General features: G+C 42.4%; 1 protein-coding gene, 2 long non-coding RNA genes and 1 other non-coding gene across 4 annotated transcripts; 3 read left to right on the plus strand and 1 right to left on the minus strand.

Annotated features, from left to right (window-relative positions):
• Positions 1-1,345: 1,345 nt before the first annotated feature.
• On the plus strand, positions 1,346-9,717 carry LOC143418953 (kinesin-like protein KIF1B). The gene is made up of 5 exons (XM_076884683.1): positions 1,346-1,378; positions 1,472-1,625; positions 1,852-2,044; positions 2,201-2,319; positions 6,703-9,717. Exons 2-5 carry the CDS (start codon positions 1,615-1,617, stop codon positions 6,905-6,907), a joined length of 528 nt encoding a protein of 175 aa, XP_076740798.1. The 5' UTR covers positions 1,346-1,378; positions 1,472-1,614; the 3' UTR covers positions 6,908-9,717.
• trnap-ugg (transfer RNA proline (anticodon UGG)) lies at positions 7,868-7,939 on the minus strand. The gene has a single exon. It is a non-coding gene; the product is annotated as a tRNA-Pro (tRNA).
• A 365-nt stretch (positions 9,718-10,082) lies between the features above and the next one.
• Positions 10,083-11,839, plus strand: LOC143418956 (uncharacterized). The gene is made up of 3 exons (XR_013098901.1): positions 10,083-10,171; positions 10,962-11,080; positions 11,275-11,839. It is a non-coding gene; the product is annotated as an uncharacterized LOC143418956 (long non-coding RNA).
• A 658-nt stretch (positions 11,840-12,497) lies between these two features.
• Positions 12,498-14,531, plus strand: LOC143418957 (uncharacterized). Its single transcript, XR_013098902.1, has 3 exons — positions 12,498-12,746; positions 13,665-13,807; positions 14,509-14,531. It is a non-coding gene; the product is annotated as an uncharacterized LOC143418957 (long non-coding RNA).
• Positions 14,532-19,839: the final 5,308 nt, after the last annotated feature.

A 19,839-nucleotide genomic window follows, 5' to 3' on the forward strand; every position in this document is an offset into this window, starting at 1 on the left:
GAAGAGAACCAGTGTCAAACTCAGCCCAAGTATGGTTGTACGTTAATCCTTAAAGCAACAACGTTTTTAAAGTTGCAGCGTCATTTTTACACCACACCTAAAATCCCACTAATCGTCCGGGCTCTTCACCCTATGACCACACGCTGGGGTATCTAACACCACATGACCCAAATGGAAACTATGTCAGCTGAAAGAAACCCATCGAAATGTGCAACACTTAAAACTTTGCCTGATTGGAGCATGGCTTCAAATACAGCCCTGAAAACAGACAGGCGGTCGTTGGCATTTCGTTACAAAGTTTCCTTGTTCAAAACTTCTGCTTCATTATAACAACCGAGTGACTGGGATCTACGAGCTGAGCTTGTGTAAGATGTCTGACACTGGAAGCCCAGGTGAGCGGCCATGAAACATGTTTAAAGAACGGCAGCTGTTTTATCATAATTCTGTGGAGAGCTTCATCCTAATGAGGGCTCATGTCCTGAGCAGGGATGCAGAGGAGGAGGAGGAAGGTGCTGGACACATCAGTGGCTTATGTGCGTGGAGAGGAGAACCTGGCCGGCTGGAGGCCCAGAGGAGATAGCCTCATCCTAGAGCACCAGTGGGAGCTGGAGAAGATGGAGCAGCTGCAGGAGGTGGGGCCTTAAAAGATTCATAAAGAAATAAATCTGTTTAATATCATTGAGGGAAAAATGACTTTTCAGCTCAAAGACCAAAGTGCTATTCTAAAAAGTTTTTTCTTAGAGTACAGACTTTACATGACTAACCTCCCCTCTTCTCCCCACCTCACATTCGCCCCCATCTTTCGTCCAGGTGGAAAAGACCCGTCACCTTCTGGGAGAGGCGGCTCCCGTGGGAACAGCTCCCACCACCAAGTCCCTGAGTGAGTCTCTGTCCCCCAGCGTGAGCTCCGGCACTCTGTCCACATCCACCTCCGTCTCCTCGCAGATCTCCAGCACCACCTTTGAAAGCGTGAGAAGGAGCTGGCCACCAAGGTGAGAAAAACATGGGCTTAGTGGGCGTTCTTGTTGCTGCCTTCTTCCTTCTCTGCTCGGAGCTGATCGGTCTTGTTCCTGTTGTGTTGTAGTGCCTGCGCCTTCTGACACACACCTTCAATACTGAATACAAGCAGCTGGTGAACAGCATCAGTGACTGCAAGGTGAGAAATAATACAAAGAAATAAAAAAATAGCCTTTCTGTGTCACATCAGGGAGTTCCTATATTGACGTCTACCTCATCCTGCTGTTGTTTCACTTCAGCTTTCTCTCATCTCACCGATCGGACGTGATCCATCCGTGACGAGCTTCAGCAGTGCCACCCTCACCCCTTCCTCTACCTCCCCCTCTCTGTCGGACTCCCGCTGTGGCTCCATGGGCCAGAAGTAAACATATTTTTAGGAACATTGACCTCGATCTGCAAACGGTTATTGACAGGTTATCTATTTGATTCTAACTTGGTGTGATTTGTGTTAAAGGACCCCTGAGAACAGCTCACGTGCCTCCAGTCCCTCCTGCTCAGACTGTGAAAACTTCCCGATGGTTCCCACTCTGGAGACCTCCTACCTTGCGCGGGCTGCAAAAGAACGAGTTCCTGAACTTGGTGCCTGATATTGAAGAAATGCGACCAGGGTGAGTAATGCCATATTAACCCAAATACTGTCACTATGACATGTGTCTCACAGACCAAATGTAAGTCGACACTCATGTTCTCTAGTTCAAGCAGAAATGATGTGGATCGATTCAAATTCCTGAGCCTGGATGATTTCAGCTGGAAACAAACCAACTCTGCTTCTTCCTCAGAAAAACAAGCGCTCTCTTAAAAAATAAATAAATGAATAAAATCTCTTCTTTTCAGATCTGTTGTGTCCAAGAAGGGTTTTCTAAGCTTCGTGGAGCCTCGCTCTAACTCATGGGGGAAGCATTTTGTGGTTGTTCGCCGGCCCTACGACTTCATCTACAACAGCGACCAGGACCCCGTGGAGCGAGGCGTCCTCAACCTCTCCACAGCACAGGTGGAATACAGCGAAGACCAGCAGGCCATGCTTAAGGTTTGAGGCAGGATAGAGAAAGGCTGGATGTAACACGTTTGTCTTTAATGAGAATTCATTCAAATTGTTTTGGTGCACGTTGATTGATGAAATGGCAAATGGACTGGGATTTATCATTTGAATGAATATGAATATAATGTGATGTTTTCTTTTCAGACGCCCAACACATTTGCAGTGTGCACAAAACATGGAGGCATCCTCCTGCAGGCCAACAACGAGAACGACATGAACGACTGGCTGTACGCTTTTAATCCTCTGCTAGCAGGAACGATAAGGTACACACACACAGACACACACGCTCCTCTCACACCACAGTCAAACGTGCAGCTTCTGCACCCTTCAAAAACATTCCCTTCTTCTCACAACGTAAAACTCTCCCTGCAGATCTAAGCTGGCGAGGCGGCGCAGCCTTCCTCCAGCAACCCCGCTGCCAGCTCAGCTTTCCTCCTCTCTATTCCCTCCCCTCAGCTTTTTGTGTTTTTGTTTCGATGACAATGTTTGGGTCTAATCTTGTTCCGCTTGGTTGTCATTCCCAAACTCTCCTAACTAAGTAGCATGTTGTAGTAGTCTACTTGTGTGTGCACGACTCTTTAGAAACTTTCCGTTTGCCAATCATCTGTACAAAAAAAATGTCTCTATCAGTGCTATTTGTCTCCTGAAATGAGTTTCATTCTATTTTGGGGGTTTTTGCTGTTGGTTTTTTTAATAAATTAACATGCTCGCATGATACCTGCAGCAGTCCTCAGGAGAAGACCAGGTTTGCTCAGTTTAAAACAAAAAAACAAAAATGAACCAAATCAGCCAGCTTACATTTGAAACCATGAAGGAAAAATCTACAGTTATCTCCAAGTGACGTGTTAGTTTATGCTCTGTGTTACGACCCGGCTCTGCTAGGCGACAGTGGACGTAACATAAACGAGCCCAGAGACTAGGGGGTTAGATAAAAAGAAAAACATAAGGTTTATTAACACAACTGAAAACCGTTAGTGAAACAACTCACTAGGCAATAGAGTGATTTTAAACAAACATAACAACTCCAGTAACACCAGTAGAACACTACTCATCTAAACATCTCACAGGAGGCAACTCAAAACAAAGGCTCACATGGCAGCAGTGCAAAGGCAGGAGGGACCGTCTCCACAGTCTGTTCAAATCAACAAGTCCCTCCACGAATGAAGAATCCTCAGCCTTTTATCTTCTCAGGTGATTGCAGGCAGCTGTGTCATTGGTCTGTCGTACTCAAGGCTCCCTCAGCAGCCAATGGTGTGAGTGGTCTGGCACGCTCTGACCTGAATGAAGGTGGGGCGGGCATAGGTCCGGGCCAGCCAATCCCCCGTGAGTCCTGGAACACGTTGATTTCCATAGAGGAAGGCGGGGCCACCCCTCCCCTTAAAGTACCACCTATGTTGGGCAGAAGCAGACATTAAAGAGTGTGAACAAAAACAAAGAACAAACACAGCAAAACATGTTTACAAGCGGGACAGACCATCAGCTAAAACATTTTCAGACCCCTTCTTATGGTGAATACTTAAGTTGTATTCCTGCAACAACAGAGCCCAGCGCATAAGGCGCTGGTTATGATTAAACATGCGAGTAAGGAACACAAGTGGGTTGTGGTCGGTGTACACAACAAGAGGTAACATGCTGGACCCCAGGTATACGTGAAAGTGCTGAAGAGCCAACAACAAAGTCAGGGTCTCCTTTTCAATGGTGGAGTAGTTTAACTGATTTTTATTGAACTTGCGGGAAAAGTAACAAACGGGGTGGTTCAAACCCTGCAAGTCTTCTTGCAACAGCACTGCCCCAGCCCCGACAGCACTGGCATCAACCTCCAGTTTGAATGGTCGTGTCAAATCAGGTGCAGCTAACACAGGAGTGTGGCAGAGGAGGACTTTCGCACTCTCAAAAGCATCTTGACACTCACTTGACCATATAAACTCAACTTTTGGGCTGAGTAGGTCAGTCAATGGCTTGACTACTGAGGAGAAATTTTTACAAAGGTTTCTGTAGTAGCCCACCATCCCTAGAAACCTACGCAACTCACGCCTGGTGGTAGGTGTGGGAAACTCTTTAATCACTGCCACTTTGGCATCTATGGGCCGGACCTGTCCACGTCCCACCTCCCTGCCTAAGTACATCACTATAGCTTTGGCAAACTCACACTTAGCTAAGTTGAGAGTTAGAGTAGCTTGAGCCAAACGGTGAAATACCTGGTGTAACGTTTCCAAATGATCTTGCCATGTTTCAGTATAAATTACTAGATCATCTACGTAGGCACTGCAGTTGGACAGGCCACGGAGGACTTTATTTACCAGCCTCTGGAAGGTGGCAGGAGCGTTACACATGCTGAAAGCCATGACTGCGTATTGTAGAAAATCATCAGGTGTAACAAAGGCAGAGATGTTAGAGGCACGTTCAGTTAAAGGGACCTGCCAGTAACCATTAAGAAGATCTAATTTAGTGACATACTGAGCAGTCCAATACTGTCCACACAATCCTCAACTCTTGGGAGAGGATGTGAGTCAGCCACAGTCACAGAGTTCACCTTCCGGAAGTCTGTAATAAAACGGGGCGAGCCATCTGGCTTAGATTCCACTATACAAGGCGAGCTCCAGGGGCTTTGACTGGGCTTCGCTAAGCCATGTTGCAGCAGATAGTCAGCCTCCTGTTTCATGAGCAAGCGCTTATGGGGGCTGGCTCGATAAGGATGCTGCTTAATAGGTTTAGCTCCCTGGACATCAATATCATGCTCTAGCACCGTAGTGCAAGTTGGCACATCCCCGAATAAACAGGTGTATTCCTTAATCAAGAACACAGAGACAGAATCAGAATCAGAATACTTTATTGATCCCTGGGGGAAATTATTTTTTGTTACAGTGCTCCATTTTAAACCAACATTAAGACAAGACAGACAATACGCTAACTAAGAATAATACAATATATACATATATATACATACATACATACATAAGTCACTCATAAATAAATATTTGGAAAAGAAACATGTGTAGTTGTAGCAGCAAACAGTGTGTTAAGTGGATGCGTTGTACAGGGAGATGGCCACAGGCAGGAATGATTTCCTGTGTCGTTCAGTGGTGCTTTTCGGTAATCTCAGTCTCTCACTGAACGAGCTCCTGTGACTGACCAACATGTCATGGAGTGGGTGGGAGGTGTTATCCAACATTGTCTTTATCTTGGACAGCATCCGCCTCTCCGACACCACCTTGAGGGAGTCCAGCTCCATCCCCACAACATTGCTGGCCTTACGGATTAGTTTATTGAGTCTGTTGGCATCTGCGACCCTCAGCCTGCTCCCCCAGCATGCAACAGCATAGAGGATCGCAGTTGCATGCTGGGGGAGCAGGCTGAGGGTCAGAGTCAGGAGCTGTGATAAGAGGCCTGGTGGTGCCGACCTTTTCAATAAAAGGTGATCATCATGTCTGGCGATTATACCTCAGCAGAGACTTTGTTTGGTGAATGACACAGGTCAGAAATAATAGAAACAAACTTCAGAGTGACAGATGAGCAACCACACACAGCAGCGCCATCTTGTTACCAGTCAGGTGTGAAGAGCAGTTAGACCAAAGGTTCATTCAAGACTTTTTATGTGAAGGGAAGGATTTTAAACTGGATTCTGGATTTATCAGAAAATCAGTTCAGCTCGATCTGTTTCAGGATGGCTGAGTGGTCTAAGGTGCTGTGTTTAGTGCTCACTCTCCCCTGGAGGTGTGGGTTTGAATCCCACTCTTAGCAGTTTCTGCTTCATTGTCTTTCTCGGTGTTCACATCTCCTCATTCCTGAAATGGTCTGCTCACATTCACGTCCAGTCCAAAAAGGCTAGGCAAGCGCCTGTACCGTCTCCGACAACTCAGGAAGTTAGCAGGTTTTTCCAGTGGTCCTCAGAACTTTCTATTCAGGCGCTGTGGAGAGCATCCTCACACAGAACATCACTTCCTGGTGTGGGAATAACTGTGTCCAGGATTGAGAAGCAGAGTGATCCGTGCGTCAGAACGCTGCTGCGTTACAAATGCAAATACAGTATGATCCACAAATATAACTTCCCTACAGGACATTTACACCAGGAGATGTTGGTCCAGAGCATCTCAGATATTAAAGGACTGGTCCCATCCCAGTAACAAAATGTTTCGACTTCTGCAATCAGGCAGAAGGTTCCACACCATCGGGGCCAAAACAGACACTCGAGGAGGAGCTTCTCTCCTCAGGCCGTACGAGTCCTAAACCAGAACACGCCCCCACTCCCCTCATAGCATCAATAAGTGACTGAAACAGGACCTTATATCAATCTGTTCACACTACCCTGGTCGCATTACTGTTTACACTTCTCTGGTCACTCAGTTGAATTACTCTGTTTATATTACTCTGCTCACTTGTTTACTTGCACAGCTCTGTCAATACGTTGCTGTGCTAATATGGCACAAGACACTTTAACACTCCATTTGCGCAAAGTACATTTTCAGATTTTTGATTTAAAATTTCCAGACTTTTAAAATCTATTTACTTATTGTATATAATGTCTTTTTTTGTACAGTCAAAGGAGCAGTTCAGGAGACATTTCACTGTTTGTTTTGTAATTTAATGACTATGCATGTGACAAATAAAAAATCTTCAGTCTTGAACGTTATGCTCTCTCTTTCTAGGCCCTGCCAGTACTCTCGCTCCAGCATTTTGGATCAGCTGAAGGCTTTTGAGGGAGTTTTTATGACATCTGAAAATAGCAAATTACAGTTTCCCAGGACTTGCATGAACAGTTCAACAGCAAAGCCCCAAAAACCAAACAGGCTCATCAGGGATTTGAACCCAGGACCGCTTACACCCAAAGTGAAAAGGGAAAAGCTTCCTTAGGCATTTTCCAGGTCACAGCAGAGGTGTGCTTGCAGGCGGAGGAGGAGTGAGGTGCTGAGGCTGCTCCTGCTGCCCTCCAGCGAAGCCCAGGTGGCTGCTCTCAAACCTGCCCACAGCAAAGAGGAGCAGCTTCAATTACATGTTTCTTAGATTGTCACAAATAAGCTTTCGTCTAATTTTCAGATGATCACTTTTAATTTTAAATTAAGAACCAATTTAGGTGGGTTATTTAGAGCTTCCAATGAGGTGCATGTGTTTAGATCATGGCGGACAAAAAAAGAGTACCTGAAGAAAAACCCTGCAACATGGAGCATGCACCCACCTGCAATCAACACAGTGGCATGAGCATATAGTCATACAGATGAGCATGACAGCGTCAAGCTTCATAACCAGAAACCTTACACCACAAATTAAGTCACATTTTGACCCTAAAATCTGAATTTTGCAGTTAAAATCATCACATAATTTTCATCTGTAATATTTTATTTCACTTGGTACATAAGTTACATGTGTGCATAATGCACTGAAAGAGATTCCTTCGTGGTACTGAAGTACTAATGTTTACTGATGTTTATTTTTGGCCCTTTTGTGTATCAGTAAAACTGATGTGTGTTCTTCCACATGCATATTGTTAAAGTCGTGTGAGAGAGTTACACATTTATAATATATGATACATAACTGTGTATTGTAGTAGTTCTGTGTACAAGTTTGAATTGAATTCTCTTATTTAATCTAAAATAAAACTCTGTGTTATCTTGAATAACAAATAATTACCTTAGAAAAACTTTTTGGAGAATTTAAATGGTAAACAATAAGAACAAGGCCAACAACATCCTTCATATCAGATCTGTTAGCTGTCCCTGTATGAGGGACTATGGGAACATGTGTGCAGCTGCAGAGATTCTTTCAAATGGAGCCTAAACAGCATGTGGCAGCTGAGAGGCTCTATAGACAACACGTGGGCTCGTCCAGGATTTGAACCCGGGACCTCTCACACCCAAAGTGAGAATCATACCCCTAGACCAACGAGCCACACAAACAGTCCAGCAAGTCTTTTTTTCACAAAGTCTCACATCAGAGCAACTAGATGAAGAAGAATGTGTGAAAGATTGTCTTGAACGCTCAGAGAATCATCTGTTTGTGTGCTTGATTCTAGATTTTATTCTAGGATTAATTCAGTAGAGATTTATTGGACATACTATAAGGACATATTCTATTTAACTTGAATTCTCAACAACAACAATGAGGGCTGGCCCTAAATAAATAAAGTTAAAATAAATCATATCATACTAACTGCTCTGTGTGTACTTTTTAAAAGAATCTTCTATCATTTGAATATAGCAGACATGCTTTATAAAAGCCTAGTATATATTATTTTCTTTCTTCCCTTAAACTGAAAGAATTACAAGTATGTAACTAGTATAGCAAGTTGAGAGTCATACTGTACCAAAAGAAAACAAACCTCTTCTGCCAAAGAGGAGGAGTGTAGAGATTAGAATATTATTTTACTGTTACTATTCATAACATTATCATTACTGTTGCATTACGTATCATTTATCATTATCATTTCATTAGAGCATTTATTGAAACTGTTGATGTTACATTAAAGTTTGTATTTCAGGTGTGAGCATAATTACATAATAATCTTTCATTGCAGGTGCAACTGTAACCATGTTATCCATATTGCATTTTGTGCTAATTAAAGAGTTGAAGCTCGGTCAAGTTAATTAATGGTCTGAAGCTTCGGTCAGCGCGACGTCTGGCCGATCAATAGGAAGTTAAGGTGACCTGGAGCCATGAAAGAATTGCATACATGCTTACAATACAATACACTACATATAACCTGTAAACAGAATAGAGGCCTGTGTGTGTTCAGCAGCCTGCTGCATTGGAGTTTGCCTAGTAACAGATGACTCGAACGGAGTCAGGAAGTATACTTCTAAGATGTCTTTGTTTGTCGAGTGAGGTCATGCACTGAGGTCAAGACACATAGTCTGCCTGAACACACATACACAGTATATAGACTTGTTTTGCTCGAAACTGCAAAGTTGTTTTACCTGCATACGTGACAGTTTAGTTCCACAAATAAGTGAAGTGCAGTAAGTGAAATAACAGGAAGCATCTGGCGGTGGCGGAGGAACAGAGGAAGGAACTGTTCTTTTTTAGAATATGTCCAAGGTCGGAATTACTGGAACTGATGCATGTTTCTTATCTGCTTTGACGCATGATGCTTGTCATCGACTATGTTATATATATGACTGCTCGTTTACTGTTCTGGGGAGATCGAGGCTGATGTTTTGCAGAGCTCATCTTTCCCACACACGTGTGTGCTTTAATAAAATCATTGTTTTGACGCACAATGGACCTCCAGTCGTTTGTCTCTTACCTCAAATACGAAATCAGGACACTTCTTAAACACTAATAAAAATATATAACATAATTCACAATCCACTTATGACACGTTTTATGAAGTGTCAAACTGAAAGAAAAGCGTGTTTTGTCATGGTATGTCATAACAATAGCTGATGGGCTTCTATTCCTATAAAGCAGACTAGACAAACAGAAACCATCTGTCACGGTCCCCGTGTCTCTCTGGTTGGCCCACGCTCGCTACAGGTTTTGTTGTTGTTAGTTTTGGTTTTTTTTTTGTCTCTCCTCCTCCTCTCTGCCTGGGTGGAGCTCATTACGGGCTCTCACTCTTGGCCCACGCACCCCTGTGGATGGTGTCCACCTGCGGCTGATCCGGCTGATTTCCCCAGCTGCTATTTAAGGCAGTGGCACAGAGCAGCTCACCGCTGGAACGTCGAACCACCTGAGTTCGTGCTCGCGGCATATTCAAAGAAGGATCGCTTACACGTGTTTTATGTTGTGGAACTAACCTTGACCTTCTGTCTGTAGATTCTGGACCGAATTACCGGACCTGTCCAAGTGGGGCAGTGTGTGGAGTGTTGGAGCGAGTGCGGCTGAAGAGGAGTGCGTGTGTGCGGAGGAACGGTGGCGGTGACTGAGTGGAAGAGGAAGCGTGTGTGTGGATTCCCCCCCCCCCTTCTCTCCCTGGAGCCCTGGACCCCCTCCCAACTCACTGTACATATATTTTGCGCTAAGGTGATCCCTATTGTAAATAAATCCCCTTTTTGTTTCGTTGAAAGAACTGTCTGCGCTTGGGTCCGTTCAGTAGCCATGACACCATCCATCCATCCATTCGCTTCAGCTTATCCTGTTCAGAGTCGCGGGGGCGCTGGAGCCTATCCCAGCTATCATAGGGTGAGAGGCGGGGTACACCCTGGACAGAAACACTTTGTTGAAAACAAAAGTGAAAGGGCGACTCACATCTGACTGTGTTCCCTGTGGGTTGAGTCACTTTGTATATAAAGCATTTGCAGCATTTTTAAAAATCTATTGTTCCAAATTTCTCTGTTTTCTCAACTTTTTCTCAAGCTGAGCACTTGGTCCACTTTTACAAGCGATGGCAGCAGCAGCAGCCTTTTCCAGAGGTTTTAGTTTTATGTGCAATAAACATTCATTGTGTCATTTATTAATTCATCCTTTTTTTATTTTCACTTTTTAAAAATCCACTACATGTTGTGTTGTGTTTAGTTGTGTTTAGTGCCGATGTGGGACAGTTTCCAATTCCATTGTACTATTGTACCAAATATGAATGTGCAATGACAATAACGAGTTATTCTTATCTTATCTTATATCTGATCTCAGATGCACTCCCTGATGTACCCACAGTGTCTGTGCATTTAGGATACACAGACAGCTAGTATAAATCCATGCACGCACATGCATATTCTGAATATAGTCTCTGTTTCGTTTTGTTCACTGTGGAAGGTCTTTCAAGGTCACAGTAGTTCATGTAAAAGAAGCTGATATTTTCATGTAAGCAGAACGTGACTTTTTGGAATTCAAATGAAAGAGGTGCTTTGACTCAAAACATATTGCAGGCAGATTTTCATGCAACATCTCTTAAACTTAGAAAGTTCTCTTTGTACATTTCTTTACAAATCTTTATTTCCTTAAATCCTTATTGATACTTTCTCATGTGTTTCAGAAACTTTGATGGCAGCGGCACAGTTGACCATGAGTGGTGTCACAACTACCGAAGGCTTAGTTAGGATTTTGCTGTGTCTGCTCCATCTTTCAAGTTCACTGATAAACAAGGGCGAACTGGTAAACTGACTGTTAACTTTCTTTTTGTTGTTGTTGTTTTAATAAAGAATGTAACTTTTAATTAACCACCTTTACCATTAAATCATGACCGTCCGATCACTGGTTAAGCTTTTCTCCTTACTTGTAAAATGCTCATTTTGTCCCAGTTACATGTTTCGCACGCATGTTTGTTGACGTTCTTTCTGGTTTTGCAGGAGGAGCTGAAAGGAAACGTTGAAAAATTACAAAAGGAAACAGCAAGAAGGAAGGTGAGTCTGTCAATGACATGGATGTTGACAGACTCCAAACAGAAAAACATGCTTTGCTATGACAACTAAAACAAAAAAACAATTTCCCATCATACAAAAGTCTGTTTGCACTCTTTACACTACATACTTTTGTATATTTTGTTACATTAATTTGGTTTATTTTTGTCCTCCAGGCTGAAAATAATTTAGACAAAGCCTATGTTCCTGCTGTCCTTGATGATGTTAAACGTCTCATGGATCCTTTGTACGAACTTTTGAAGTCAGTGAAACGTTTTACATCACTGCTTACACCAGTGCTGGATTTAATGGATGACCTACAGACTTTCGTGGGAGCCGGCAAGGAGTACATGAATAAGTACTTTGAGACAACAGCTGCAGAAATCAATCACAATGAAGAGAACCTACGCAGAGTTATGGCAACACTAACACAACTAGAAAAGAATAAAGATGAACTGTAGCATATTAGTCAGCGTCTGTCTCTGGTAAATGTTCTGTGAAACATCTCTTTCATACTGCGCTGCTTCTACACTCAGAAAAATTATGGTTCTTAAATGGTTCTTCAGATGTCTTCATGGTTCTTTAAAGAACCATCATACGTCAAAGAACCTTTTTATTTTGTGGATGGTTCTTCAGCTATTACAAATGGTTCTTTAAAGAACAAAAGGTTCTTCATCCTTAGCAATCTAAGTTTGATGGTGTAAATGGCATAAATATTTATTCACTATAATGAGGCTGTGAATTATACTGTGTGTTTTCTTTGTGTGCATGTGTGTGCGAAGGGGGAGGGCGGGATACCTGGCAGTTACCCTTTAAGAGAAGATGGTAGGAAGCTGAATATTCAAATAAAAGTTAGAAATATTTGCAAACAGTAGACACAATACACACATTCAAATACTGTACTTTAGTTTTAAATTTTAATAAAGCATTACTATTTTCTACTCCAAGGCATTACTTGTGAGATTATTATATATTTTTGAAAATATAGCATAATGATAATACTAGTTATTGTAAACTTTACAAACCACTCAGCAGTATGTAAAGTCAAATTATAAAATACAAGTAAATAACAATTGCAGAACAGAATGTCAGTGTAATGAACACACACTTCGTTTTGACAAAGCACTGCTTAGGTAAATGATCTGAGTAGTTGTTCATCACTGAGCAATTTGTTAATATGTGTTTCGAGCCAAATAAATGACAGGGAGAGAGAGAGTGACGTCAGAACACGTCATACTATAACCTCCCGGGAGCGGACGGAGGGGTCCGTCGTTGGGATGCGCATGCGCAGACAGAGTGTGCGAGCGGCGGGCCTTGACCTTTCGGGAAAAAAAAACTCACGGACGGTGACAGCGAAACGGATAACAGTCTTCAGTACCTGCTGGACTCTGAAGCTGTGGATTCTGGGACTGTTGGAAAAGGTAAAACATTTTCATTGAAACCTTATTACTGTTTTGTTTTTGTTACTCGTCATTGTAGCTTGCTGTTAATGTTGTGCTAACAGTAGCGATTAGCTAGATACGTTAGCCACGTCAGCGCAATTTAGTATCCGGTATACAGAAACTGTTTTCCTAACAAAACCACTGTTATAATTAAGTGAAGCTGCTCCCAGCTAATTTGAACCTTTGGCTTCTAAAATATGTGGTTCAATTGCGTGCTGCGTACATAACCTAATGTCAGCTAGACCGAAATTAAAATTTAATATATTGTTAAAGTCACTAAAATGGTGCCTGAAGCCTGTTGTGAGCTCTGTGTCTGCTCTAGAAACTCTTGAAATTCTGTAGATCTGAGCCGTACATTAAATACTCACATGAACCTCTACTTTGAATTCTGTATGAGCTGTATAAAATACAGCTATGCATAAGTGTTTTGAATGAATAATTAGATTAGATAACTCTTTATTGTCTAATCAAATTATATAGAAATGAATAGAAACGTGACATGAGAAGGTGTGTCTTTGACTGTTCCTGCATAACTTAGTTTCGGACTAGTTGACAAGTTATGCTCCGGTCATTTGATGTTTCCAAGATAGATGTTCTTTTGTAATATAGTTAATTTTTTTGTATTGTAATTTTTTATCCACCATCATACATCATACATACAAGCTAAGAAGAGGTCGTTATACTAACAGGTATCAACGCTGGGCCAAAGTTCAGCACATGGTTAAAGTTTGTAATCCAGCCAGGGTGTAAATATCACTCAGCAGCCAGAGCTGAAGCAGGTAGCATCAACACATAAATCTACTCTACCCGGCTTAAATCACAAGAGCACCTCTGACCAAAAAGCTGTAGATTTGTCTTGTTTGCACAAATTAATCCAGATTCACATTGTGTTCACAGCTTCAACAAAATGAGGAAGAGGAGGGGGAGAAACACAATTAGATTGAATTACAATTGGATGGAAGGCGAGGAGAAGGAGAAGGAAGCTTAGGATGAGGAGGAAGAGAAGCAGCAGGAGCATCTTTAGGGCTCCCTATGATGAGGTTTGTTTCATTAATATGGTCCTCTCACAAAGAAAGATGACTTGTTTTAGTTCACCTACTTCCTGTATTAAATAGTGATGTGCAAAATGTTGTGAAAAACCATAGAGCAGGCACGTATAGTGCATCTGCAGGTAAATGAACATCAAATCTCTAAGACAGACTGAAATCTGTATATTTATCACCCTTATGATAAAACCCACGTCAGCCATTGGTTTATGGACTTTGTATTTTGAAGCCTCAACATTTGCATTATTGCTGTTGCTATGTTGGGACCATATTAGGATGAGGGATCAGAATCTGGAGTCATCCACACTATTGTTTCATTTAGTGTGTATCCATAAGATTCGTACAGCAGATCCAAGTTGTGCCTTGAAAACAGGAAAGTTGTCTGCATAGAGGAGAACTTTAATAGCAGGCTTGTACAAAGTGAGGCTTTGTGCACTCGTTTTACTTCTGTCACCCTGTTTTGATGCAGATTTCACTTGAAATCAGGCAAGAACTGGACTTATTTTTTATAATGTGTTCTTGTGAATTAATTGTGTATCGCATATGTTTGATTTGACTTTCTGCAAGACAACAGTCGTCCACTGGCCAAAAAAGTTTTCCAAATACCTCCACGTGATCAAGCCTGGATTTAGAAAAGAATAGCACAAAAAATCTGCACCTCCTGCTTCAGATGCAATTTGTGTTTCTGTGTTCAGAGGCAGCGGTGAGAGGGGAGACCTCAGCTGGAGAGCCTGACCAGGAGGAGTCGAACATTAACTCAGCTCTTCCAGGGCACCCTGCAGACTCGGCTGTTGGCAACAACGAGGGATGACGTGAACGCCAAACAGGAGTCCATCACAGGTCAACTGCAGGTATGCGAGTCAGACCTTCTGAGGAGGGTTTCACTTTTCTCTCTTCTTTATAATTGACTCTTTTCTCTCTCTTTCAGCTCCTTGTCTCAGAGTGGGAGGGGTTTGAAGCACAAAGGGAGGAACTTGTCGTTTGGTTGGCTGATATGGATGTGAGGTTGACCAGCTGACAGGAAACACCAGTGAAAAACTGAAACAACTGCAGGTGTGGGCTTGTTTTGATATGACATATATTTGATATGATACATACGTCAGAGACATTGTTCTAAACTGGACTAACCAAGGACCATGAGTACAACATGAAACGTACATTACATAGCGTAAGGCTGAAGTTCATTGATCATTTTAATCATAAACTTGTTGTTGAAATGTTTTTACTGAACATGCAAACATCTGCTGATGAAAATGTGTTGATTTATTGGTCTGTTATGAAGCTATTGCTATTTCTAATGTGTTTTATCACTTTCTGATGTTTTATTAATTAAACAATACATGTAGTATTTGTTGTGTTATCTGTAGCTATAGTATTTATATATATTTATTTATAGTATAGCAAATATATTTAATTATTACTGTTTAAAACACTAATATGTGACATGTATTAGTAGTGATGTTTTGCTGAGGGTTAAAATGCCTTTTTGTCTTTTGGTAACTACAAAATGACAATAAACCATTAATATATGTCTATGCTGTGCTCGTATTTATTTTACCCTACTCAAATTCAATTTATGATGCATTTTATTTTGAAAGATTTAAAATGGTTTTTTAAAGAACCACTCAAAAAAGGTCCTTCAAATGGTTCTTTTAAAGAACCATTTGAAGGACCTTTTTAAAAATGGTTCTTTAAAGAACCATTTTTAAAAAGGTCCTTTGAAAAACCATTAAAGGTGCCCCAAAGAACCATTTCTTGATGGTTCTTTGGGGCACCTTTAAAGGTTCTTCAATGAACCACTGAAAGAAATGGTTCTTCAAAGAACCATTGTTTGAAAGGTTCTTTGTGGCACCAAAAAAGGTTCTTCTATGGCATCAGTCTAAAGAACCACTTTTGGTTCCAGTTGGCACCTTTATTTTTCTGAGTGTAAATCAAAGCTAACTGTACACTTGATTTATAAACTTTGATGAGAAAAAAATCTTTTCTTTCTTTCTTTCTTTTCTTTGTTATATCAGGTCTAATGCGAACACAAAACACAAAGCTGAGATTTTCTCTGTTTAGAAATCACATTAAATCTGACAGTTGTTAATGATTCATATGTAGAAACACTTTCATGTGAATAAAAACATTCAAACTGTTATTATTGCAAATTGTGACGTTTGTAAGAATAGAAGCGGTGGCTGATTGTTCTCTAGTGTTTGTGTGTGGATCAGTGTTGTTCAAGTTACTTGGAAAAAAGTAATTAGTTACTTATTACTGATTACTTCTCAAAAAATGTTATACCGTTACATTACTGATTACTTAATTTCAAAAGTAATTATTTACTTATTACTTAGTTACTTTTTGGTACACACCTGAATACTTAATAAAGCAATAGACCTTTCAGCCCAGTTCTATTTTTATGCATAATCCATCATATAAAAATTCAGTCAAATGGAAAAGTCTCTTTTTAAAAATTGTTTTATTATTTTTAATCTCTTAATTTTAGGGAAATCGCATCAAGCAAAAATGTAATTCTATACAACAGTTTTTAAAAAAAAACTATGTGAAAAAATCTATTTTCACCTGTTTAGCAGGAGTGGGGCCGGTGGTCATATCAGTGGGGGATCTGGTGGTTTCTCTGTGAATTTCCGTTCCCATGGTAGCGTGCTAGGTGCTTGTTCAGATTTGAAGTGTAATTTTTCGCAGAGTGTACAACGGACGCTAATGTTTTTGCCACTTTTTACAGAATAACACTTGAAGTAATATAAGTACTTCCACGCTTTTAACGCTGCATGGTCGTACTCTCTCCTGCACTCCATATTACCCATTGTTGATCTACGCACGTCTGCTGTTGCCACGTATATGAACACGCATGATCAGCACAGCGCACCAGGTAGAATCCAGTTTTCAGGCCCCTCTTCTGTGGAATCAGCTTCCAGTTTGGATTCAGGAGACAGACACTATCGCTACTGTTAGGTCTGCACTCGCAGGCTCCACTAGTTCAGAGATTTATCACCATGAACGAATCAAGACGATCAGAGCTCGATCGGTTTTAAACTTGCAAGGGAAGTGTCGGATCCGGATCTTGGAGCTACAAGCTCCTCACATGATCCCAGACAACTCCAAAAATCCAGCGTCCCCAAGCAGGCTTTTATTCAGTGACAATAGTTACACAAACACCCATGGTAAAACCCTATTGTAATAATTTGTGATAAATAAAAGTAGAGTCTGGGGAATATTTGATGAAAGCTTATTGTGATTAATGCTGGGGTGAATTTCAAAGTTGATGTGACGTCTGTTTGAAGTTGGTGTGTTATGTGTGTGAATGTGTTACGTCAGCCAAGAAACGAGATTAGATTAGGACATTTGGATAGGGGATTTTATTCCCACATTGATTAGCAGGGTTGGACTCGGGCACCAGATAATTTAACTGTGGAATCGACAGTGGTGCTTTTAAATTTATTTAAATTATTTAGGACGGGGACGGTAATCCCTAGGAGCGCGGTTGCTCAGCGTGTGGCATCGACTCCTGATCACAGATGCGTGGTCAGGCCTGGCGGCGTCCAGTTAGCCCGAGTGGCGCCCGCGGGACTTCGGGAACCCATTAAAAACCAAGTGGTCAAGGACCACTTCTTTACCGTGCTGTTTGAGTAAAGAGCGGGCCTCAGGTGTGACCATTTCAACGTGGCTGACAGGTAAGCTTTAAGTAAAGCTTAAAGTGGGATATTTAGGACTTCCGGTCAGCATGCGACCCGAATAGACGCAGGAACGAGCTGCTGTGGTGAACTTAACTCCGCTTTGACCAGTTTCACCCCTTCAACTGCCACCTTTAAGTCGCTTACACTCGTAACTACTTTTCTAGTGTTTTGAACACTTTTGACCCTTTCCAATGGCTGCTAAGAGTGCAAAAGCGAACAAAAAGGAGGACGCTAGCTTAACACTGGAGGCTATCACCACGCTGCTCCAGCAGCACCGAGAGTTGGCATCTGAATTTAAGACCTCATTTAACGCCCTCGATTCAAAACTGGACCAGGTACGACAAGCCCAAGAGGAACAGGCCGAGAGAGTTTCATCCTTGGAGCTTGCAACTGAAGACCTGAGCCAACGTGTCGCTGACCTTGAAAACACGTGTGCCGCTCTTCGCGAAGACAACAACCAGCTAAAGAACAAAGTCACTGACCTGGAGAGCCGTAGCAGGCATCAGAACATCCGCGTCCTTGGACTGCCTGAAGACACTGAAAGTGGGCGCCCCACTCACTTCTTTTCCAACCTTCTCTGTGAGTTATTGGGCAAAGAAATACTTCAGTCTCCACCGGAGCTCGATAGAGCGCACCGCTCCCTCGCAGCGAAGCCGCCCGTGGGACGCCCACCTCGCCCGGTGATCATCCGCCTGCACCGATACCAGATCAAGGACCTCATCATCCGAGAAGCTAGGAGGAGAGGGAAATTCGACTACCGAGGCGTGCCTATCCGAATTGTGGAAGACTACAGCCCCGAGGTCCTCAATCAGCGGGCGCAGTACAAGGACATTATGTCGGAGCTCTACGGGCGAGGCCTGAGGCCGGCTCTCCTCTTCCCAGCACGGCTTCGCATAACGCAGGCCAGAGGCGCCAGAAAGTTTTTCAGCTCCGTGGACCAGGCTCAACAGTACATTGAGAGGCTCCCAAAGGCTCCGGAAGCCCCGTGAAGAATTATTACTGATAAAACAATGGCACCAAATGCAGGTACCAAACATTCCATATAGGTATGGAGGCGCAGTCGGGATCCACGTAAGACGTTGCTTTTCCTCTCCGAGTGTAGCGATGTAGTCTGAGTGCTATAGCACTGAAATGCTGATTATTACTTTAATTTAACTCGATAATCTTATTTTGTTTTCTTTGTTAAATAAGGAGACAACCTCATTGACTTCTACCCGTTGGCTAATGACGTAATACCTGTTGCACGGAGACGGGGAGTTTTGTTATCTACTCGTAGCCTTCTGTCTGTTCTTATTCAATAATTCAGTTATAACGGTAGTACTTATTGAACTACATCATCTTTTTGTGTTTGGTTGTTTGTTTACATACTTGGACTCTGCTTTGAAACACTCCAGCAATTACATTTGGACTTGGTGGCTGATACAGTTTCGAAACTTAACAGTATTATACGGGGTTTCAGCTTACTATGCTATGGCCACCGGAGCAGTGGTTCGACTGCTTCAATACCTAGGTTATTGGTATCATAGACAGGAGGAGTAACACTCTAAATATGTTAAGTTTGAAGAGCTCGCTGCTTGTTCTTGTTCTTTTTTTTGGCAGCCATTTTCTGTTGTGGGGAGGGTTTGGGGAGGGTAAGGGTCACTGCTTTGAACCTCATACACTGTTCTTTTTTTTAACCTGTTCTGAACTAATTTCCACCCACTGTAAAGTTATTCTGTTCTTATCATCTAAGGCCAGTGTGCATAGTTTCTTTGCTCTACAAATCAGATGAGTCTGCAATTGAACTTTCTAAGCTGGAATGTTAAAGGTCTAAATCATCCAGTCAAGAGACGGAGGGTTTTGTCACATGTTAAACACCGTAACACTGACGTGGCTTTCCTGCAGGAGACCCACGTCAGGGCCTCTGATAATGTCCGTCTCTTCTCCCGTTGGAGGGGCCAGTGTTTTCACTCACTTTTCCAAGCTAGGGCACGTGGGGTCTCTATATTGGTCAGGCAGAACATTCCCTTTGAGGCCCACAATGTCATAGCAGACAAATATGGTAGATATGTCATAGTCATAGTCCTCAACATGAAGAAGAAGGCTTTCAGGAGCAAAGTGAAAGAGGAGATGAAAGCAGCACAGCGGGAGGTGAAACGCTGCCTGAGGGAAGCAAAGGACACCTACAGGAGGAAGGTGGAGCAGAAGTTGGAGAGGAACAATATGAGGGAGGTCTGGAATGGTGTGAAAACCATCACAGACCACAACACCAAGAAAAGCACAGTGGGGGGGACTGTGGAGAAGGCAAACGAACTCAACAACTTCTTCAACAGGTTTGACCAGCCCACAACCCCCCCACCCTCACCC

This window comes from Maylandia zebra, linkage group LG6 (genome assembly GCF_041146795.1).
Source record: "Maylandia zebra isolate NMK-2024a linkage group LG6, Mzebra_GT3a, whole genome shotgun sequence".
In the NCBI taxonomy this organism is placed as follows: Eukaryota; Metazoa; Chordata; class Actinopteri; order Cichliformes; family Cichlidae; genus Maylandia; species Maylandia zebra.

Coding starts and splice junctions, on each gene's coding strand:
- LOC143418953 (XM_076884683.1), top strand. Junction 2,045..2,200: donor ACCAGCAGGCCATGCTTAAG/GTTTGAGGCAGG, acceptor TTTTCTTTTCAG/ACGCCCAACACATTTGCAGT. Junction 2,320..6,702: donor CTGCTAGCAGGAACGATAAG/GTACACACACAC, acceptor CTCTCTTTCTAG/GCCCTGCCAGTACTCTCGCT.